We start from the raw sequence: 18,661 nt of genomic DNA, 5'->3' as shown, positions 1-18,661 counted from the left end.
CAACCCCCTGCCCAGGCAGGAAACCCTATACCATCTCAGTCAGATGGTTATCCAACATTTTCTTAAAAATTTCCAGTGTTGGAGCATTCACAACTTCTGAAGGCAAGTCGTTCCACTTATTAATTGTTCTAACTGTCAGGAAATTTCTCCTTAGTTCTAAGTTGCTTCTTTCTTTGACCAGTTTCCATCCATTGCTTCTTGTTCTACCCTCAGGTGCTTTGGTGAACAGCCTGACTCCCTCTTCTTTGTGGCAGCCCCTAAGATATTGGAACACAGCTATCATGTCTCCCCTAGTCCTTCTTTTTGTTAAACTAGACATACCCAGTTCCTGCAACCGTTCTTCATATGTTTTATCCTCCAGTCCCCTAATCATCTTTGTTGCTCTTCTCTGCACTCTTTCTAGAGTCTCAACATCTTTTTTACATCGTGGCGACCAAAACTGGATGCAATATTCCAAGTGTGGCCTTACCAAGGCATTATAAAGTGGCACTAACACTTCACGTGATCTTGATTCTATCCCTCTGTTTATGCAGCCCAGAACTGTGTTGGCTTTTTTAACAGCTGCTGCACACTGCTGGCTCATATCTAAATGGTTTATGGCTTTGTTTTCTCAAAAAAGGCATACATACTTCTTTATCTTAATGCCTTACACAGCTAATTAGTTTAGGTCATGAGAGGCGTAGATATGGAGTCACCAAGGCTCTTATTCTTTACAGGAATAATTCTATTTCTTTCACATTTATACCTAGTTTTTTAAATGTTTTCAGCAGTGAAATACAGTTTTTTTCCCCCCAGCTTTCACTCTTGCTTCACAAGTAAACTTCACTATTGCTCTTTACCACAGAAAAATACCTAATACTATAGTTACAAACCCTACAGCAATAGAAAAAGTAATTCATATCCTAAAAGTATAGCAATATAGAGTTGGAAAGGTGCTGAAAGGGCAACCAGAATTATCTAGAGGTTGCAAGAAAACTCCAAGTAAGGGGGTTTATAAACACTTTGCTGAAACAGGTAATAAAAATACAATTTTATATAGAATTCCTAGAAGCACAAAGAGAGTCACTTCCAGGGTTGATGTAAGCAAGACTGCAACCTAAGAAGGAATAAGGTAGAAGTATACCAAATTGTGGAATGCTGTGGAGAAAGTGGGAATATAGACTGTATACTCTCATAGCATTCTCCTGCCAACCTAGTAGTTTGAAAGCATGCAAATGGGAGTAGATTAATAGATACCACTTTTGTGGAAAGGTAACAGTGCTCCATGATGTCATATTGGCCACATGACTGTGAAAATATCTTGAGACAGCACTGGCTCAATGGCCTTGAAATGAAGATGATCATTGCCCCTTAAAGTCAACTACAGCTAGCAGAGTAAAAATCCTCAGGAACTCCTTTTTTACTCTCATGGCATTAGAACTCAGAACCAGTAAGCTATCATATTTTTCAGAGTATAAGATGCACCTTAGTTTTTAGGGAGGAAAATAAGAAAAAGGCTGATTGGCAGGTGGATTAGCCTCCCAAAATAGCCCCAATCAGCTGTTCCCAGAACTGAATTTTAGCAACAGGTTCTTTGGTTGTGAGCACTGTGCCTTGCTTTTTTTTTCTGTCTCTGAAAGCCTCCGAAACAGAGCTTCAGAAAAAAAAAAGCCTCTGAAGCTCTGTTTGGGGGCTTCTTTTCTGAAGCTTCATTTCTGATGCTTTTTTCAGCCTCTGAAACTTCTGTTTGAGAAGCTGGGCGGGACTACATTCGGAGTATAAGACGCACCCAGATTTTCACCCTCTTTTGGTGGGGAAAAAGGTGTGTCTTATATTCTGATATATACAGTAAATGTTTGGAGATTCTAGACTAATCAAAAGAAGCATTTCTTTGACAAAATATCAATGTCAAAAAATAAAAGTAAAACTTAATTTTTACTTCCTGTCTGAAAACATACTTGCATTGGTCAGATGCAGCCCTTTAGAAACAGTAAGCTTCAGGCCCAGCTGAAGACAGCATTGGTCAGCACTGGATCAGAAAGGGATCTGCAGTCCTTATGGCACTGCTTGATTTCTCAGTGGTTTTTAGTACCAGTCTTCTGAATTAGCTCCTGGATTGGGAATGAGGACTTTGCTCTATGGTGGACTATCTCTTTCCTACAAGGTGATTACTTGTGGGGATGAGATCAATCCCTATACACCACAGTTGTGGGATGCCACTGGCCTTCCCACTCCTCGTTAACATCTGCATAAAACCACTGAGTTGGATACCATCCATATGCTGAAGGTACCCAAATGTCCCTTGGCTGTACAAATGATACTATCAAAGTGATGTCCAGATTCCTGGAGACTGTTTGGATCTGAAGGAGAAAAAGGTTAAGCTATAACCTTAGTAAGATAGAGGAGCTTTCAGTTTGAACTAATAGAGAGATACTGTGTTTTATTCTGAATGGAGTCACATTCACCCCTTTGAACAGAACTGGTTTGCAACCTGGGTGCCCTCTGGGATTCACACCTCCTACTCAAGGAGCAGATAACAGAAGGCCTTTTCATCCCTTTATCTGGATGAGCAATTACTTGGAATGGAAGGCATTACTTATTCATGCTTTTGTCATGTCTTAATTGGACATTGGAATGTACTAGAGTGCATAGGGCTGGCCTTGAAGAACATTCAGAAAGCTTATCCAGAATGCAGATGTTTGAATCGTTAAGAGTTTTCCTTAAGGTGCCCTTCATTTGAGAGCTGGTTATCAGTTGGCTTCAAAGCCCTTCATGATTCAGAGTCTAGATTCTGAGATCACCTTGGTGCAGAATCTAGACTATAGGATCACCTTGGTGCAGTAATATTTGACCATATTACTGGTCAAATATTATTAGACCCCTATAGATACCCATGTCCCCTATAGAGATTAGAACAAAGTCTAATAATACTTTGGAAAGGGGACATGGATATCTATAGGGGTCATGGATTCAATCTCTAACCCTCTTGAACAGCATCCCCTAAGGAGGTTCCCTTCGTAACATTCAAAAAGTCTGTAATAAATGCTCTTGACCTATCAAGACTTGGGGGCTGTGACTATTCCCTACATGATGAGTTGGTTCTCTGTTTTTCAATACTGAGATTCTAGGATTACAGTATGTACATATGTATTATGATTTATGGATTTTAGTTTTGATATTATGTTATTGATATTGATTTTGTCAATCCCTTAACACAGATTAATGATTTGGTTCATAGTTACCACCCACAGTTGTTTTGATTGAAGCAGCTTATCTGATAATAAATACGGCATATTTATCATGATTTGAAAAGTGATTAAGAGTTATTCTTCATATGTGAAGGAGCTTATATGCTAGTTCACTTTTTTCTGTTCAGCTTGTTAATTAAAGGGGCGTTGGTACTTACCTGAGACGCACCTTCTAGTTCAGTGGAGACAGCAGTCAGAGTGGGTGGAGCTCCTCTGTTCAGATTGGATAACTGAGTCTGTTGAAGCTGAAAGTCCCGCCCCTTGCTGCTGGGAACCCCAGATTTTGATGAAGGCGAGAAAAACCAGACTCAATGCGTCGTGGAAAATAGAGAAACAAATTTTATTATCCAAAACAAACAAACAAAAAAGGATCCAGACCGAAATAGGGAGGGGCTGACTGCTGTCTCCACTGAACTAGAAGGTGCGTCTCAGGTAAGTACCAACGCCCCTTCTCCATTATGGTGGAGACAGCAGTCAGAGTGGGACATACCAAAGCCTAGTGTCCCTAACTACGGGAGGGATCGGTCTGGACAGATTCAACCTCAGATACAAGTACCTGCTGCAGCACCCTACGGCCAAAGGCAGCTTCAGCCGAAGCATACTTGTCCACTCTGTAGTGTCTAATAAATGGAGAGGGCGACGACCAGGTGGCTGCCCTGCATATCTCTGGCAAGGATGCCTGAGTAGACCAGGCCGCTGAGGTAGCTGCACTGCGAGTGGAATGCGCTGTTAAACGCGGGGGCCTAGGCAGGGATCTCATCTCGTAAGCCTTGGCTATCGTATGCCTAATCTATCTGCCTATGGTGGACGAGGTCACCTTACGCCCTAAAGAAACAGGAAGGAAAGACACAAACAAGGACTCTGTTCTCCTTAACTCTGCTGTTCTCTTAATGTATATTCTCAAAGCTCTTCTAACATCTAAAGTATGCCAATGGCGCTCTAACCCGTGAACTGGGCGAGGGCAAAAATTAGGCAAATTAAGTTCCTGCATGCGATGGAAAACTGAATTTACTTTAGGAATGAATGAAGGATCCAAACGGAGCACTACTCGATCCGGATGGAAAACACAAAGATCACTGCGGACAGAGAGGGCAGCTAATTCTGAAATCCTTCTGGCAGAGGTGATAGCCACCAAAAAGGCAACCTTACAAGTTAATAGCCTCAGAGAGGTAGACCTCAATGGCTCATAAGGAGGCCCTGTTAGGGAATTTAGGACCAGCGAAAGATCCCAAGTGGGATATCTGTGGACCACGGGAGGACATAAATTTTTGGCCCCTTTGAAAAACCTCCTGATAGAAGGATGTTGAGACAAGGAAGTCAGTGGATCACAGGATAAAACCGTGGAAATAGCTGCTACCTGTCTACGAAGTGTGTTGGGAGCTAACCCCTTGTCTAACCCTTCCTGCAAAAATTCCAATATATGCAAAATGGAAACCCGGAGTGGAGAAACCCCCGCCCTTTGACACCAGGAACAAAAAGCCTGCCAAGAGGCTGAGTAAATGCGCTCAGTGGAAGGCCTCCGTGACGCTAACATAGTCTGGATAAGCCTGGCAGGCATATTGTCTCTTCTCATGGCGCCCCGCTCAAGCGCCAGGCGGTCAACTGGAGCCATAGAGGATCTGGATGAACCAGAGCCCCTTGAGATAACGACACTCTGCTGGGAGGAATCCTCCAGGGGGGAGCCACTGACAGCGACTTGAGATCTGCGAACCAAGACCTCCGAGGCCAGTGAGGGGCGATTAAGATGACCTCCGCCTGTTCCTCCAGAATCTGACGGACCACTCTAGGGATGATTGAGAGAGGCGGGAACGCGTAGAGTAACCCCTCTGGCCATGGACTGCGAAGAGCATCGACTCCCTCTGCTAGATGATCTGGAAACCTGGCAAAGAAACGAGGAAGCTGCGTGTTCTGCCGTGTTGCGAACATGTCCACCACTGGAGTGCCAAATCGATGTGAGAGGTCGTTGAACAGACCTGGATGCAGATGCCACTCCGCCTGGTCGATGACTTGACGACTGAGCCAGTCTGCCTGAATATTGGACACCCCTGAGATGTGTTCTGCAGTCAAGGACAGAAGATTCCGTTCTGCCCACAGTAATAGGTTCCTTGCTTCCTTCATCAAGGACTTGGATCTGGTGCCCCCTTGTCGGTTGACATGAGCCTTGGCTGTGATATTGTCCGTGAGCACCAGTACATGCTTGACTGATAGATGGTTCTGGAAAAAACAAAGAGCTAGATAAATAGCCCGTAGTTCTAGCCGGTTGATAGGAAAACGGCGTTCGGTGATGGACCAGCTCCCTTGAGCCACCAGCGATTTGAGGTGTGCACCCCAACCGAGAAGACTGGCATCCGTAGTCACCACCAAACGATGAGGCTCGTGAAAGGAGATCCCTTGGAAATCGCCGATGACAACCACCAGAAGAAGGACTTGTGAACCTCCTTGGGCAGTAGAACTTTGGAAGTGGAATTGCCTGTGCCCGCTCTTTGGAATGGCAACAGGAACCACTGGAGGTCTCTAGAATGAAATCTCGCCCATGGAACGATGGAAATGGTTGAAATCATCTTCCCCAGGAGTTGGGATAATGACAGCAAGGAAACTCTACTTTCCCTTATTAAGGAACCAGCTAAAGATCTTAAACTATTCTGTCTCTCCTGTGATAAAGAGACTCTACCTAATATAGAATCAATATTAGCTCCTAAGTGGAGTAAACAGGTTGAGGGGGTCAAATGACTTTTCTCTATATTAATAGAGAAACCATGTAATGAAAGAGTCTGAACTACAATCTGTAAATCCCTTCTGGCCATTGACTCTGACGATGATAAAATTAAAATATCATCCAAATAACAATAGAGTCGAATAGGTATGGACCTAAGATGAGCTGCCATAGCAGCCAGGATCTTGGTGAAAACCCTCGGGGCAGAAGACAACCCAAAGGACAGTGCCCTATATTGATAGTGAACCCCCTTATAGCAAAACCAGAGAAACTTCCTATGATCCGGGAAAATAGGGATATGAAGATAAGCTTCAGTGAGGTCAATGGAAGTGAGGAAGTCGCCCTTCCGAACACCATCTAGAATCGAACGAAGAGAGTGCATTTTAAACTTATGATAAACAAAAAAACGATTTAGTCTCTTGAGGTCTAAAATGGGCCTCCAGCCCCCCGAAGATTTGGGAACTAGGAACAAAAGGGAATAAAACCCATGTCCCTTTTGCCTTACGGGAACTGGTTGAATTGCCCTAATCTCCAATAAATGCTTAACTGCTGCCGCCATATGGGCCCATTTATCCCTGTTCCTAGATACCGGACATTGAATGAAAAAATCTTTTGGAAAGGAAACAAATTCCAGAGACAAACCGTATCGAATTGTATTCTTAACCCAATTATCAGAAGTAGTGAACTCCCATTGATCCGCAAAATGGGCTAATCTGCCCCCTATGGGAGGACTAGCAATGCACTTATCGATGACGCCGGAATGGACGACTTCCTCCTCCACAAAAGGGCCGCTTGGAAGGAAAAGGCCTACCCCGTGAAACTCTATCATGACCTCCTCTTTGTCTAGGGGCCCAGGACCCCTGGAACTTGGAAGAACCAGCCCCCCATTCAGAACCTCGAAAAGAAGATTGACGAGAAAAGGGAGTGAATCTGGCTTCCCCTCTGCGATAGACTGAAGGTAATATCTTTCTTTTGTCTTTAGTCTCGACCAATAGAGGGTCCAACGCAGCACCAAAAAGTAGCTCCCCTGCGAAGGGAGCCGATGCCAGCCTCCATTTGTGGCGGGCATCCGCCTGCCAATGTCTAAGCCAGAGTAAGCGTCGAGCCGTCAAAGCTGAAGCCATGGATTTGGAAACAAAACGTATGGCATGTAAAGTGGCATCCGCCGAAAATTGAACAGCTGCAATTATCTTATTCAGGTCCTGATGGATACGAGTATCCTCTGCTGGAAGTTTATCCTGTAATTGTCTAAGCCACAACAAGGTGGACCTATTAAAGAAAGATGCTGAAGAAGCCGACCGGATTGCCCAAGCTGCACCTAGATGTGCTCTCTGCAGGACTTGCTCCGCCCGTCTATCCTCCGGACGAAGGTTCTCTTCAGGCTGGCCCGGAATGGATGAGGAAGATGCCAGAGCTGCAACTGGACCGTCTACAGTGGGTGTCTGTAGAGCTGAAGCTAATTTGGGGTCCACATTGAAGAAACATTTGTCTGCTGAGGACGGAACCATAGAAGAACCAGGGGCTGTCCACTGGCGTTTGATTACGTCCATGAAAAGTGGAGGTGCTGGAATAGAATCAGGAACTCGGTCACGTTCAGAAAAAAGAATGTCAGATGCACCCTTGGAGGATGATGCCACAGGTTGATCCGAGGAAGAACTCAATTGAGCCACATTCTTTGCCTTGAAAAGCAAGGACTTAAAAAGACTAGGAGGAAAAAGACCAGTAAATGCCGGCTGGTCAGGTAATAACCCTTCATCTTCAGACAGGTCAGGATCTCCCCTTTCTAATCCCTCCAAAAGAGAGGGATGGCTAGTTACTGAGTGGGTAGGCGAAACTGTACCCAGCTGTGACTGCATTTCTTCCTCTTCAGGATCCTCTTCCCTCACTGAGAGCATCGAATGGGACAAGGAAGCCCTCCCAGATATCTGCATGCCCGATAAAAGGGTCCTTTGAATCGTCTGTTCGATGATGGCCTGAATATGTGGCAAAACAGGCAAAAGAGGCTCTGCCCCCTGACCAACAACTTGGGTTGCAGTAGAAGGAACTGTCTGAGAAAACTCCTCAGGAGACTCAATAACTGGTGCATCTTCTATATGAGAGACTGGGGGAAGGGAACCCCCCCATAATGCGTCTGTAGGAATATCAACTGGGCAACATTGTAAGGAAGCTTGACCAGGAGAAGTAGAAATAATACCCTCTCGAATAAGAGGCCCAGCAGAAGTACTGGGTTCTGGATTGGCCATTGTAGAAGAGGGTAAATTAGAGACTGCCCTACTACAAAGTCTCTGTATTGCTTCATCTCTCCTCTGCTCATCCCTCAGAGATGCTTTAGACTTACTGCGGCCTGAAGTAGGTTGGGCCTTGGTTTTCTGCTTGGAAACACGGCTGCTCTTTGCAGTAGGAGTCCTGGAAGACACACCTCCCAATGGGCCCTGCTCCTCTGGCAGTGGAGACCCCTGTCGTTTGTTGGACTTTGCCAAGGCCTTAGGCATGATGTTTCTAGACCTCAAGAAGGCCAAAAGATCACGTCTCTCGTTCTTTCTCTCTCTCCTTTTTTTTAAAATTCAAAATGGCGGCCGCCAATAGAGAGGAGGAGAAGCCGGCTAATGCAGCTCAAAATCTCACAATGCGTGCTAGAGGAGAGCACACGGCTCCACGTCCAAATTCGCCCTTAACTCTGTCCACTGGGAACTTCGGAACTAACCCTCTAAAGACTCACGGCAAATGAGCTCAAGAAAATGGCCGCCGCCATGTGGATAGGGGAGGGGCGGAGCGAGCATCAAGCTCTGAACGTCTCCTGCCGTCGCTGCTATAAGCGAGTTGTTTAAATCTGTTTTTTGGCGGCAAACGTCGGATCGCACGAAATAGGAGACGGAGGGCTGGGTAAATGCAGGCTACCCATGTGGGAGCGAAAGCAAAACTCCTCAGCGATCAATTTTAAAGCTGGGTGGCAAACTAAACCAAACAATTCCTACGCCGCCCAGCAAGCCCTCAGCAGCGTTAGAAGCTGCCACAACGATACCGGGAGCAATTAAGTCCACTCATCCCATCCCCTCTGGCTTCGGGGGCGTTAAAAAACCCCACCAAAAATATCCTGGAACGCCTGCAGCTCAACAGGATTGAAGCAGAACTTAAATAAAAGTTCTGCAGCCAGTGGAGAAAACCCCCTCCAAAAAATTTTAGGTCAACAGAACCTAATAAGGGGGCTCTAAAAACCAGAAAAAAAATAAGAAAAATATTACTCACAACTATCTACCCTGCAATTCAGGCAGGGAGGAATCCACAACGCAACCGTCCAGGCTGAACAACTGAGTCAAAATCTGGGGTTCCCAGCAGCAAGGGGCGGGACTTTCAGCTTCAACAGACTCAGTTATCCAATCTGAACAGAGGAGCTCCACCCACTCTGACTGCTGTCTCCACCATAACAGAGAATAGTATGTCTGTCTTTTGGTAGCTAATTTCAGATGAGAAATACTGGAAATGTAATAGGAACAGAGGTTTGCTAAAGAACATAGGTTTACCATTGCTTAGCTATGTTTGGCCTGCTTAGCATAGAATTAATTACCTTAATGACATTCCCTAAGCATTTTTTACCCTTCCCTTTAAATTTTCCTGCCACACCGCAACAATAGCTGAAAGTATTGTCCCTGCTAATGTTGTGTTTACAGAACACTGTTTTGTAATATAGACTGGAAAGGAAAGGAAAGGAAAGAAAAGAAAAGATCTCAGAATTCCCCACCTGTATATGTGCCACCTAACATTAAGTTCCTTCAGAGATACATGAAGCTGTTACCTAGCAACATAAACCCAGCTCCTAATAATAACTTGAATGGAATTATAGCTACTGTTAATAATAAGCTCCCTTCCTTGCCACATCCAAATGTAATTTCACTCTTTGCCACCTTCAAGTTCATCAGCTCTTATTTCAAACAGAGCAAGATATGGATTTCCCATGAACATCAAGTTAGGTCAGTCATTAGAAAGGTGACAGACAGAGTCCAAGTGAAGGGTCATTTGGTCGTTTCTCATTCTCTTTCATTTTTTTTGAGCCGCTGTCATTTAAAGCAGGAGATCAGAGCTACTACTGCGGTTTAAGCTACTGCTGCCTGTTGCTTCTCATTCAAATCAAGAGGAAGTCAGACTTGACCTCAGCCCACCAGTTAATTAGAGTTACAGAAGAAAGCTGTATTCAAATCACTGGCATCATGGGGAAATAAGCCTCTTGGGATTTGCACTAAATGTCTTCAGGAAGAAATTAAAGTTTGAGTGGAAAAGAGAGAGAGAGGCAAGATGGTCCTGCTGTGAAATTAATAGCTTAAAATAAGGCCTGAACTGCTAAAGCAAAGAAAGAACTTTTTTTCCCCCTTTGGATTGGAAGGAGGAAGAGAAAAAGTTAACAAGAAGGATCAGGCACAGAATAATATCCTTCATGTTAAATTAGAAGAGAGGGAGTCTACTGAATATTGTATATCAGAATCTATTGAAGCCAGTCTGGAGAAGCAGCTCTCTTGATGTCCACCACATAATAACTTAAGGAAAGTACAATGGTTTTAAAACTTGCATGAATGTAACATTCAGCTGCAGTTGTAAAGAATGATATACTTCCAGAACATTCCAAAGAATGTTCTTATAGACAAGAACACTGGTGTCAAACTCGATCATATCATGCAACATATTGTGATGTATCGCAATGTTTTTTGCCTTTGTGGATCTGGAGTGCGTGAGGCCTGTGCATAACGCATCCAGCCCAATGGCTGTGCATTTGATGCCCCTGGACTAGAACATAGAATTACAGAATTAGAAGAGAACTTGGAGGTCTTCTAGTTCAACAACCTGCTCAAGCAGGAGACCTTATACCCATGATGGCGGACCTATGGCACACGTGCCAGAGGTGGCATGCAGACCCTCTCTGTGGGCATGCATGTTGTCGCCAGCTGCTCTTCTGGTTTCTGGTGTGTGCATGTATGCCAGCCAGCTAGTCTTCACATGCACCAGAGCACTGGAAACCCAAAGACCAGCTGGCTAGTACTCATGCACTCGTGTGCCAGCTGATCTTTGGGTTTCCAGCGTTCCGGCACGCATGAAGACCAGCTGGCTGATATGCATTTGTGTGCTGGAAACCCAAAGACCAGCTGGCTGGCATGTTTCAGGTTTCTGGTGCTCTGGTGTGCGCGTGCGTTCCAGTTTGGGCACTCAGTACCAAAAAGGTTCTCCATCACTGCCTTATACCATTTCAGACAAATAACTGTCCAGTTTCTTTTTGAAAGCCTCCAGTGATGGAGCACCCACAATCATTCCGTTGTTTGATTGTTCTCACCATTAGGAATTTCTCCTTAGTTGCATTCCAAATCTGGTTCCCTTTATATCATGTAGGTATTTGCTTCTAGTCTCTGTGTTTTCTGACTCTGACCCATTTTTTCTACTTTACAGTATGTATTTATAATAATATGATTGTTTCAAACAGAAACAATTCATTAATTATAACTCTACATTTAATATATGGACTTGCACTGTAAATAAGGATAGAATACTTAGATTGGATAGCAATTTTTGCAATTCTTCATTTTGACTGATAATACATGATATACAGCTATTGTAGCTAATTATTGCATGTTGACTTGATTTTAATGTTTCAATATTCTAAACTAATGCAAGATTTTTGTTTAATGTGCAGTGGTGATCTAATGTTACTTAACATTTCATTCACACTTATAATGCTTGTAAATCTCTATTCTACTTTGTTATGTTTTTCTTACTTTCTGCTTTTCTTCTTAATTGTATTTTTAACTATTAACAAAAAAATAAAATTTAAAGTCATCCATTTCAATGCTTGTGTCTCAATTCTATTATCCTAATACCAAGGTGAGTAGCTATGCTCTATGCTCCATTGCTGTCAGTCTTAGTCAAGTGTCTTTTCTGAAAATTGTTTTCTTATAAAATGGTTTGAGATTTTCAGTTACAGAAAAATGACCTAGTTTATTTTCAATGGTTAAATATCAAAATCACTTCCAATCTTTAGTTTGTTTTTCCTAATAGGACAATTTTTGCCAACTAACTCTTATTTCTTTTATTTCCATATACTGTAAGGTACTGCTTTGCCTTTTATTCACTAACTAGGATCACATTTCTCATTATATTTCATATTTTTGAGTTGCTAAAAGTTTTCAGCAGCAGTATCCATAAGGTACAGTAGGTAATTAAAAAGTGTGACATTGTGAGGATGAGCCATATACAATGAGGATGGGGCATGAATCTATCATCTTGCCCTTTTTGATCCTCTCCTCCCTAGCCCTTCTGGTTTTCAATTTCCTAATTCTGAGATCACCCTGCCAACAAAAGTGCATATAGTCAAGGCTATGGTTTTCCCAGTTGCAATGTATGGCTGTGAAAGTTGGACCATAAGGAAGGCTGAGCGCCAAAGAATTGAGGCCTTTGAATTATGGTGCTGAAGAAGACTCATGTGAGTCCCTTGGACTGCAAGGTGAACAAACCGGTCAGTCCTAGAGGAGATCAATCCTGACTGCTCTTTAAAAGGCCAGATCCTGAAGATGAATCTGAAATACTTTGGCCAATGAGAAGGAAGGACTCACTGGAGAAGAGCCTAATGCTGAGAAAGATTGAGGGCAAAAGAAGAAGGGGGACGACAGAGAATGAGGTGGCTGGATGAAGTCACTGAAGCAGTCAGCATGAGTTTAAATGGACTCTGGGGGATGATAGATGACAGAAAGGCCTGGAGAAATGTTGTCCATGGGTTTGCGATGGTTTGGACACTACTTTGTAACTAACAACAACAAAAAAATTTCTGAGATGATGAGTCAGCTACCTCTAACAGTGCCTGGTGATTATTCTGCCTCAATAAATGAATATGCTTTTGTTCAGATAGTCTACTACAGGGGTAGTCAACCTTTTTATACCTACTGCCCACTTTTGTATCTCAGTGGTAAAAAAATTTAACCGCCCACTGGTTCCACAGTAATGCACAGTGTATCGTCATCTACGCATGGCTCTCATACATTGTGGATTGGTTTGGGAGGGAGCGCTGGCTACCAGCTCTGTTTGTCTGTTACAGCTGGGTGGTGTGGGGGGAGATGCACGAGCTATTCTGGGACCAGGCTCTTTTGTTTGCAGTCACACTATAGTTCCATTTAGTTTCACTTATGTAACGTGAACTAAACTTAGGCGTGGGCGATACAAATAGTATATTTTCAGAAATTTAAATTGTCATGGGGAATTTTATGAAAACCTAATGAAAATGTTTTTAAATAATGCTATGAAATTTTTTTAGTCAATTAAACTAAAAAAAAAGGAAAGTGCTTCAGTATTGGACAAAACTCTACCGCCCACCATGAAAGCTTGAATGCCCACTGGTGGGCGGTAGGGACCAGGTTGACTACCACTGATCTACTACATACAGCCATTCATTTAGTGACTGTTCAAAGTTACAACAGCACTGAAAAAAGTGATTTATGACTATTATTCACAACTATTGCCACATCCCCATGGTCACATGATTCAAATTCAGATGCTTGGCAACTGGCATGTATTTATGAAGGCTGCAGTGTCCCAGGAAAATGTGATCTCCTTTTGTGACCTTCCGATAAGCAAAGTTAATGGAGAGGCCATATTTACTTAATAACTGCATTATTAACTGCAATGATTCGCTTAACAACTGTGTCAAGTAGGGTTGTAAAACAGAGGCAAAGGTCACTTAACAATTGTCTTGCGACCTTTGCCCCCATTTTGCAACCTTACTTGCCACAGTGGTTAAGCAAACCAAGCATTGCAGTTGTTAAATTAATAGCATAGTTGTTAAGTAAATCTGGCTTCCCCATTGACTTTGCTGGTCTGAAAATCAGAAAAGGGGATCAGGTTTGCATGCCAGTTACCAAGCAGTTGCAACTTACCAAGCAAATACCTGCATACACAAATTTCTATGTGATGTGCCGGCTTTTAGATAATGCTGCCTCTAGAAATTACAGGATCTGGGCTTGAATATGAAGATCTGATGATGGTGGAGTGGAGTTATTATCCTTTGATTATACTAATTATACCTTAGTGTTTCCACCTGTTCTCAAGCTTAACCTGAACCTGTTTCATGACATTCAGTGATTGTGAATGATTTCTCTCCGCACCCCCCACCCCACCCCCTGGAATTAGCTACAATTTATTGAATCCATGCAGGGGTGAAATTCAGCAGGTTCTGACAGGTTCTGGAGGTAGCAGAAATTTTGAGTAGTTCAGACAACTGGCAAATACTATTTATAGCTGGCTCCAGAGTGGGGAGGGAATGGGGATTTTGCAGTATCCTTCCCCTGCCAAGTCTACCAAGCCATCAAGCCACACCATGCCCACCAAGTCACGCCCACAGAATCAGTAGTAAAAAAAAATTGAATTCCACCACTGAATCCATGTATTTTCTACTACACTGATTTTCTTGGAAAATATTCAGCCTGAGGATGATAGCTCATGATCCTGAGGAGAAATATGTGAATCTTGTTGGTGTTCAGTCCAAACCCTTGCATCTTTTCAGGGAACTAAGGGCTCATGGACTTTATATATAAGTACAAAAATTCTGTTCATAACTGATATTTGTTTCCATGCCCACATTGCTGCAGAATGCTTACAGTATTTGTCCATCACATTGCTGGATCCGTGAGTCTCAGGAACAAGAGGATATTGGTTGTATGATTTTGAAACAATATTCCATGTATTCTTTGGCTGTATTAGTGTTACACTCTCAACCGTATGGAGTTGACAGAATGTCAACTCTGAGGCTTTGTTAATAGTTGTCTGACACCCATTCAAAAGTCAGTTTGTGTATGTCCCAACTTGTCAAATGATACAGTTTTGAGCAGATCATTTAAAGGGTGTTGGTTCCCTACTGCTTGCCATACAAATCCTAACCGATATTGTAACCATGCCCAACAGTGCTCTGAACTTAGCTACAGTTCAGATGGGTGGCAATGGAAACTCTAAAATAATATTCACTTTTTTTGCATCTGGCTTCACTCCTGTTCATTTGCGCCACAAAATATGTGGGCTGTTTGCCTTTGTTCCATTTTAGACTAGTAGCCTTTATGGTTTCTAGGGCTTTAATCCAAGATGTAATCATGAACAGCAATATCCCATGTGCTGCATGAGGAAAAAAGTAATACCTTTTGTGAACAATTTAGAAACAACTTAGAAATCTTAAAAAAAAAAAAAAATAATTCAGAAAAATATTTCAAATAGCATAATCTGGGTCAGGCAAGATCTGCTAAAACTCGTTATCAGCATTGAGCAGTTAAAATATGTGACTAGTTCTAAGTCAAAGAATAAATCTATGGTCAAGAGGAAATTCCTTTCTCTCTTTTCTTCATTTTACAGCTGCTTCAGGTCTACACAGGGTGGGCTGCTGGGAGTTCTCAGGGGTTCAGGAGAACCTCTAGCTAAGATCCTGTGCAGTTCAGAAAAAACCCCAAACCCTACTCCTGGCTCGCCCTGCCCCTCCTCTCCCACCACTCCCCTCCCAGGAGTCCCCAGGTGGCCTGTTTTGGGTGCAGGTAAGTGCAGGGCACGCACAGAGGCTCAGGGAAGGCAAAGAACAGGCCTACTAGAAGTTTGGGAAGGCCGGAAATGGGCCCATTTCTGGCCTCCAGAGGGCCTCCGGAGCCTGGGGAGGTCATTTTCGTCTTCCTGGAGAGTCAAGGAAAGCCTCCAAAGCCTGGGGAGGGCAAAAATGCCCCCCACTGGGGTGCAGGAGGCTGACTAGGCTACACCCACCGTGGTCATGCCCACTCAGAAACCTGGCAGAGAACCCTTACTTAAACTTTTGAAGCCCACCCTTGGGTCTACACATATGTGAATCCTGCCATTTTTCTTTTAGTTTGCTACATTGGTACATACCAGTCTATTGATTTGGGATTGTTTAATAAGCAAGGGATGCAGTGGCCTAGGGGCTAGGATGTTGAGCTTGTCGATCGAAAGGTCGGCAGCTCAGTAGTTCGAATCCCTAGTGCTGCTGTGTAATGGGGTGAGTTCCCGTTACTTGTCCCAGCTTCTGCCAACCTAGCAGTTTCGAAAGCATGTAAAAATGCAAGTAGAAAAAATAGGGACCACCTTTAGTGGGAAGGTAACAGCATTCCGTGCGCCTTTGGTGTTGAGTCATGCCGGCCACATGACCACGGAGATGTCTTCAGACAGCGCTGGCTCTTTGGCTTTGAAATGGAGATGAGCACCGACCCCTAGAGTCGGCAATGACTAGACGTATGTGCGAGGGAAACCTTTACCTTTAATAACCAATACATGGACTGTCCAGTACTGGATAAGATGAGCTGGATAGAATATATAAAGGGATCAAAAGCTAGATCAAGTAGACCTAATCCAAGGAGATGGATCAAATGAAGAGGTGGGAACAGAGAGTGAAAAAAATGGCTACAAAAGCCTTTTGCTAATCTAGATGCTCCCTTGGGCATTGAGATGAGTAGAGTTGATTTGTTTAAATATAAGCTATCATTTTGAAATGTTTTATGTTTTTAGGAGGACCTCCTTATCAGGTGGATAAGAGTGAAAGAGAAGCTCATTAAATCCATTAACTTAGCTTTGTTTAGAATAATTCCTGTACCTGTATGATACTGGTTGTAGATTTGTATGGGCGTTTCTTTACTGCAAATGCTAAAACTGTTTTGTTTCTTCACAATCAGGGATTTGTTTGTTTAAATTGAATTTGTGGAGGAGGGAAATTGCCTGGTAACCTTTCACACAACCTACTAAACGAAGTCTCAACACCATCAGTTTAAGGGGAACTGCAAAAAGAACTGGAGAGATCCCTAATTAGGTATCTTAGAAGAGCCAAATTCTTGAACCAAGGACAGACTCTATCTATCTATCTATCTATCTATCTATCTATCTATCTATCTATCTATCTATCTATCTATCTATCTATCTATCTATCTATCTATCTATCTATCTATCTATTTAGTCAAGCATATATTAGATAACATATAACTATAAACTTAATTATGAATACATGAAATGGATAAAAATAAAAGGGAACATTAGAACAGAAATGGTAGACATGCTGGTGCCTACCATTAAAGACTTCTTAGGGATAGGGTGAGGTCGACATTTGACAGTCTAAGGTTAACATTTTGGGGGTTTGGGGAAGAAACCACAGAGTCAGGTAGTGCAATCCAGGTATTGACCACTCTGTTGCTGAAGTCATATTTTCTGCAATTGAGTTTGGAACAGTTTACCTTAAGTTTGTATCTATTGTTTGCTCGTGTATAGTTGTGGTTGAAGCTGAAGTAGTCATTGACAGGTAGGACATTGTAGACATTGTAGTTTAACTCTGGGTTAAACTCTTTGTAACACCCTCTCCCTGGGCACAGCCCTGATTATTTATCATAAACAAATTAAACCCATTTTTCGGGGGGGGAGGGGTTGGCCTTAAATCCTTCCTAAGAGCTTTGTATAAGTGCTTTTGTGTTATTTATGAGATTTTTTTTTTGTATCAAATGCTTTACCTTATTGTTCTTTACCCAGAGTGTCATCAAGATTACTGCTGGATATAAATACAAGATACAAAGTGACATTAGCCTTTGTAAATCAGCCAAACTCAGCTAGATGTTGCAACCTAGCTGAGCAAAACAGGCTATAGCAGTCAAAAGCCAAAACGGTTATAGATTATTTTAATCTAAAATTATTCCTTCCCATTATTCCTTAGGAATAACAACATATCTTGCTATCATAAAACCTAAAAACAATGACAGCAGATATATAGTTTTTAACTGTAATATTGGATCTTAACAGATTTGTTATTTAAAATCATAGTCCTGCTGCAATTAAGCCTGTAAAATATTTCTGTTTAAAAGTGAATGCATTTCCCTAATTAAAATAAAAGGAATGAATGCTAGCTGCAGTCACTAATTTGTAATATTAGCCATATAACTAAAAGATGGGTTATTTTGTTTCAACATCTAAATATTACCCTATTAACCCCAAAGAGTGCCAGAATTTTTTTTAATATGTGATTCTTTTTTTAGAAAATACATTTTAATTGCTCTAATTTCTTGGGAAAGTTAGGTTAGGTTGTCCCAAAGCTGCTTTTTCAGGAGGCAACTGGACTTTCTTGTTTTTTCTTTTGAAAAAAGTTTTCTTCTTTTCCAGAAGAAAAATTGCAACTACAGGAACCAAGAGCACTATTCAGGTAACTCTGAGGGCATAGATAAACCTCCAAGTGCTTCAACAACCCTCTAAAACAGTGGTTCTCAACCTGTGGGTCGGGACCCCATTGGGGGTCGAATGACAATTTGCCAGGGGTCGCCTAAGACCATCGGAAATATGGGAAGTATACTTGCGAGTCAAAGAATCGCGCTCCAATGGTTGACTCCACAAGCCAGCTGCAGGCTCTTCAAATCGCTAGCCGAATTCGGCTTCAGGCGCGATGAATTAAAAAAGAGAGAAATCTTTGCTCTGATGTCTCCCTCTCAAGCCAGCTGCAATCACTCCCAATCGCTAGCCTAATCTGGCTTCAGGCGCGATAAACTTAATAGGGGAGGAGTCTCCGCTTTAATGCCTCCGTCCTCAAGGCAATCGCAAGCAGTTCAGATCGCTAGCCAAAACGGCTTCAGGCGCGATGAATTCAAAACGAAAATAATTTTATAGTTGGGTCACCACATCGTGTGGAATTGTATTAAAGGGGTCACCACATCATGGGGAATTGTATTAAAGGGGTCGCCAC

At 42.7% G+C, this 18,661-nt stretch overlaps 1 protein-coding gene across 1 annotated transcript; it reads right to left on the bottom strand.

Annotated features, from left to right (window-relative positions):
• Window positions 1–3,639: 3,639 nt before the first annotated feature.
• LOC131188944 (uncharacterized) lies at window positions 3,640–5,211 on the bottom strand. Its single transcript, XM_058164640.1, has 2 exons — window positions 5,201–5,211; window positions 3,640–4,930 (listed from the first exon to the last, which is right to left on the bottom strand). The coding sequence occupies exon 2, from the start codon at window positions 4,837–4,839 to the stop codon at window positions 4,018–4,020; it is 822 nt and encodes a 273-aa protein (XP_058020623.1). The 5' UTR covers window positions 4,840–4,930; window positions 5,201–5,211; the 3' UTR covers window positions 3,640–4,017.
• Between the last annotated feature and the right edge of the window lie 13,450 nt (window positions 5,212–18,661).

The sequence above is a fragment of the Ahaetulla prasina genome, chromosome 1, assembly GCF_028640845.1.
Source record: "Ahaetulla prasina isolate Xishuangbanna chromosome 1, ASM2864084v1, whole genome shotgun sequence".
Lineage (NCBI taxonomy): Eukaryota > Metazoa > Chordata > Lepidosauria > Squamata > Colubridae > Ahaetulla > Ahaetulla prasina.
This window is presented reverse-complemented; position numbering and strand designations above follow the sequence as displayed.

Excerpts from the sequence above, each read along its gene's own strand:
- LOC131188944 (XM_058164640.1), bottom strand. The coding sequence starts at position 4,839 with ATGGCTCCAGTTGACCGCCTGGCGCTTGAGCGGGGCGCCATGAGAAGA.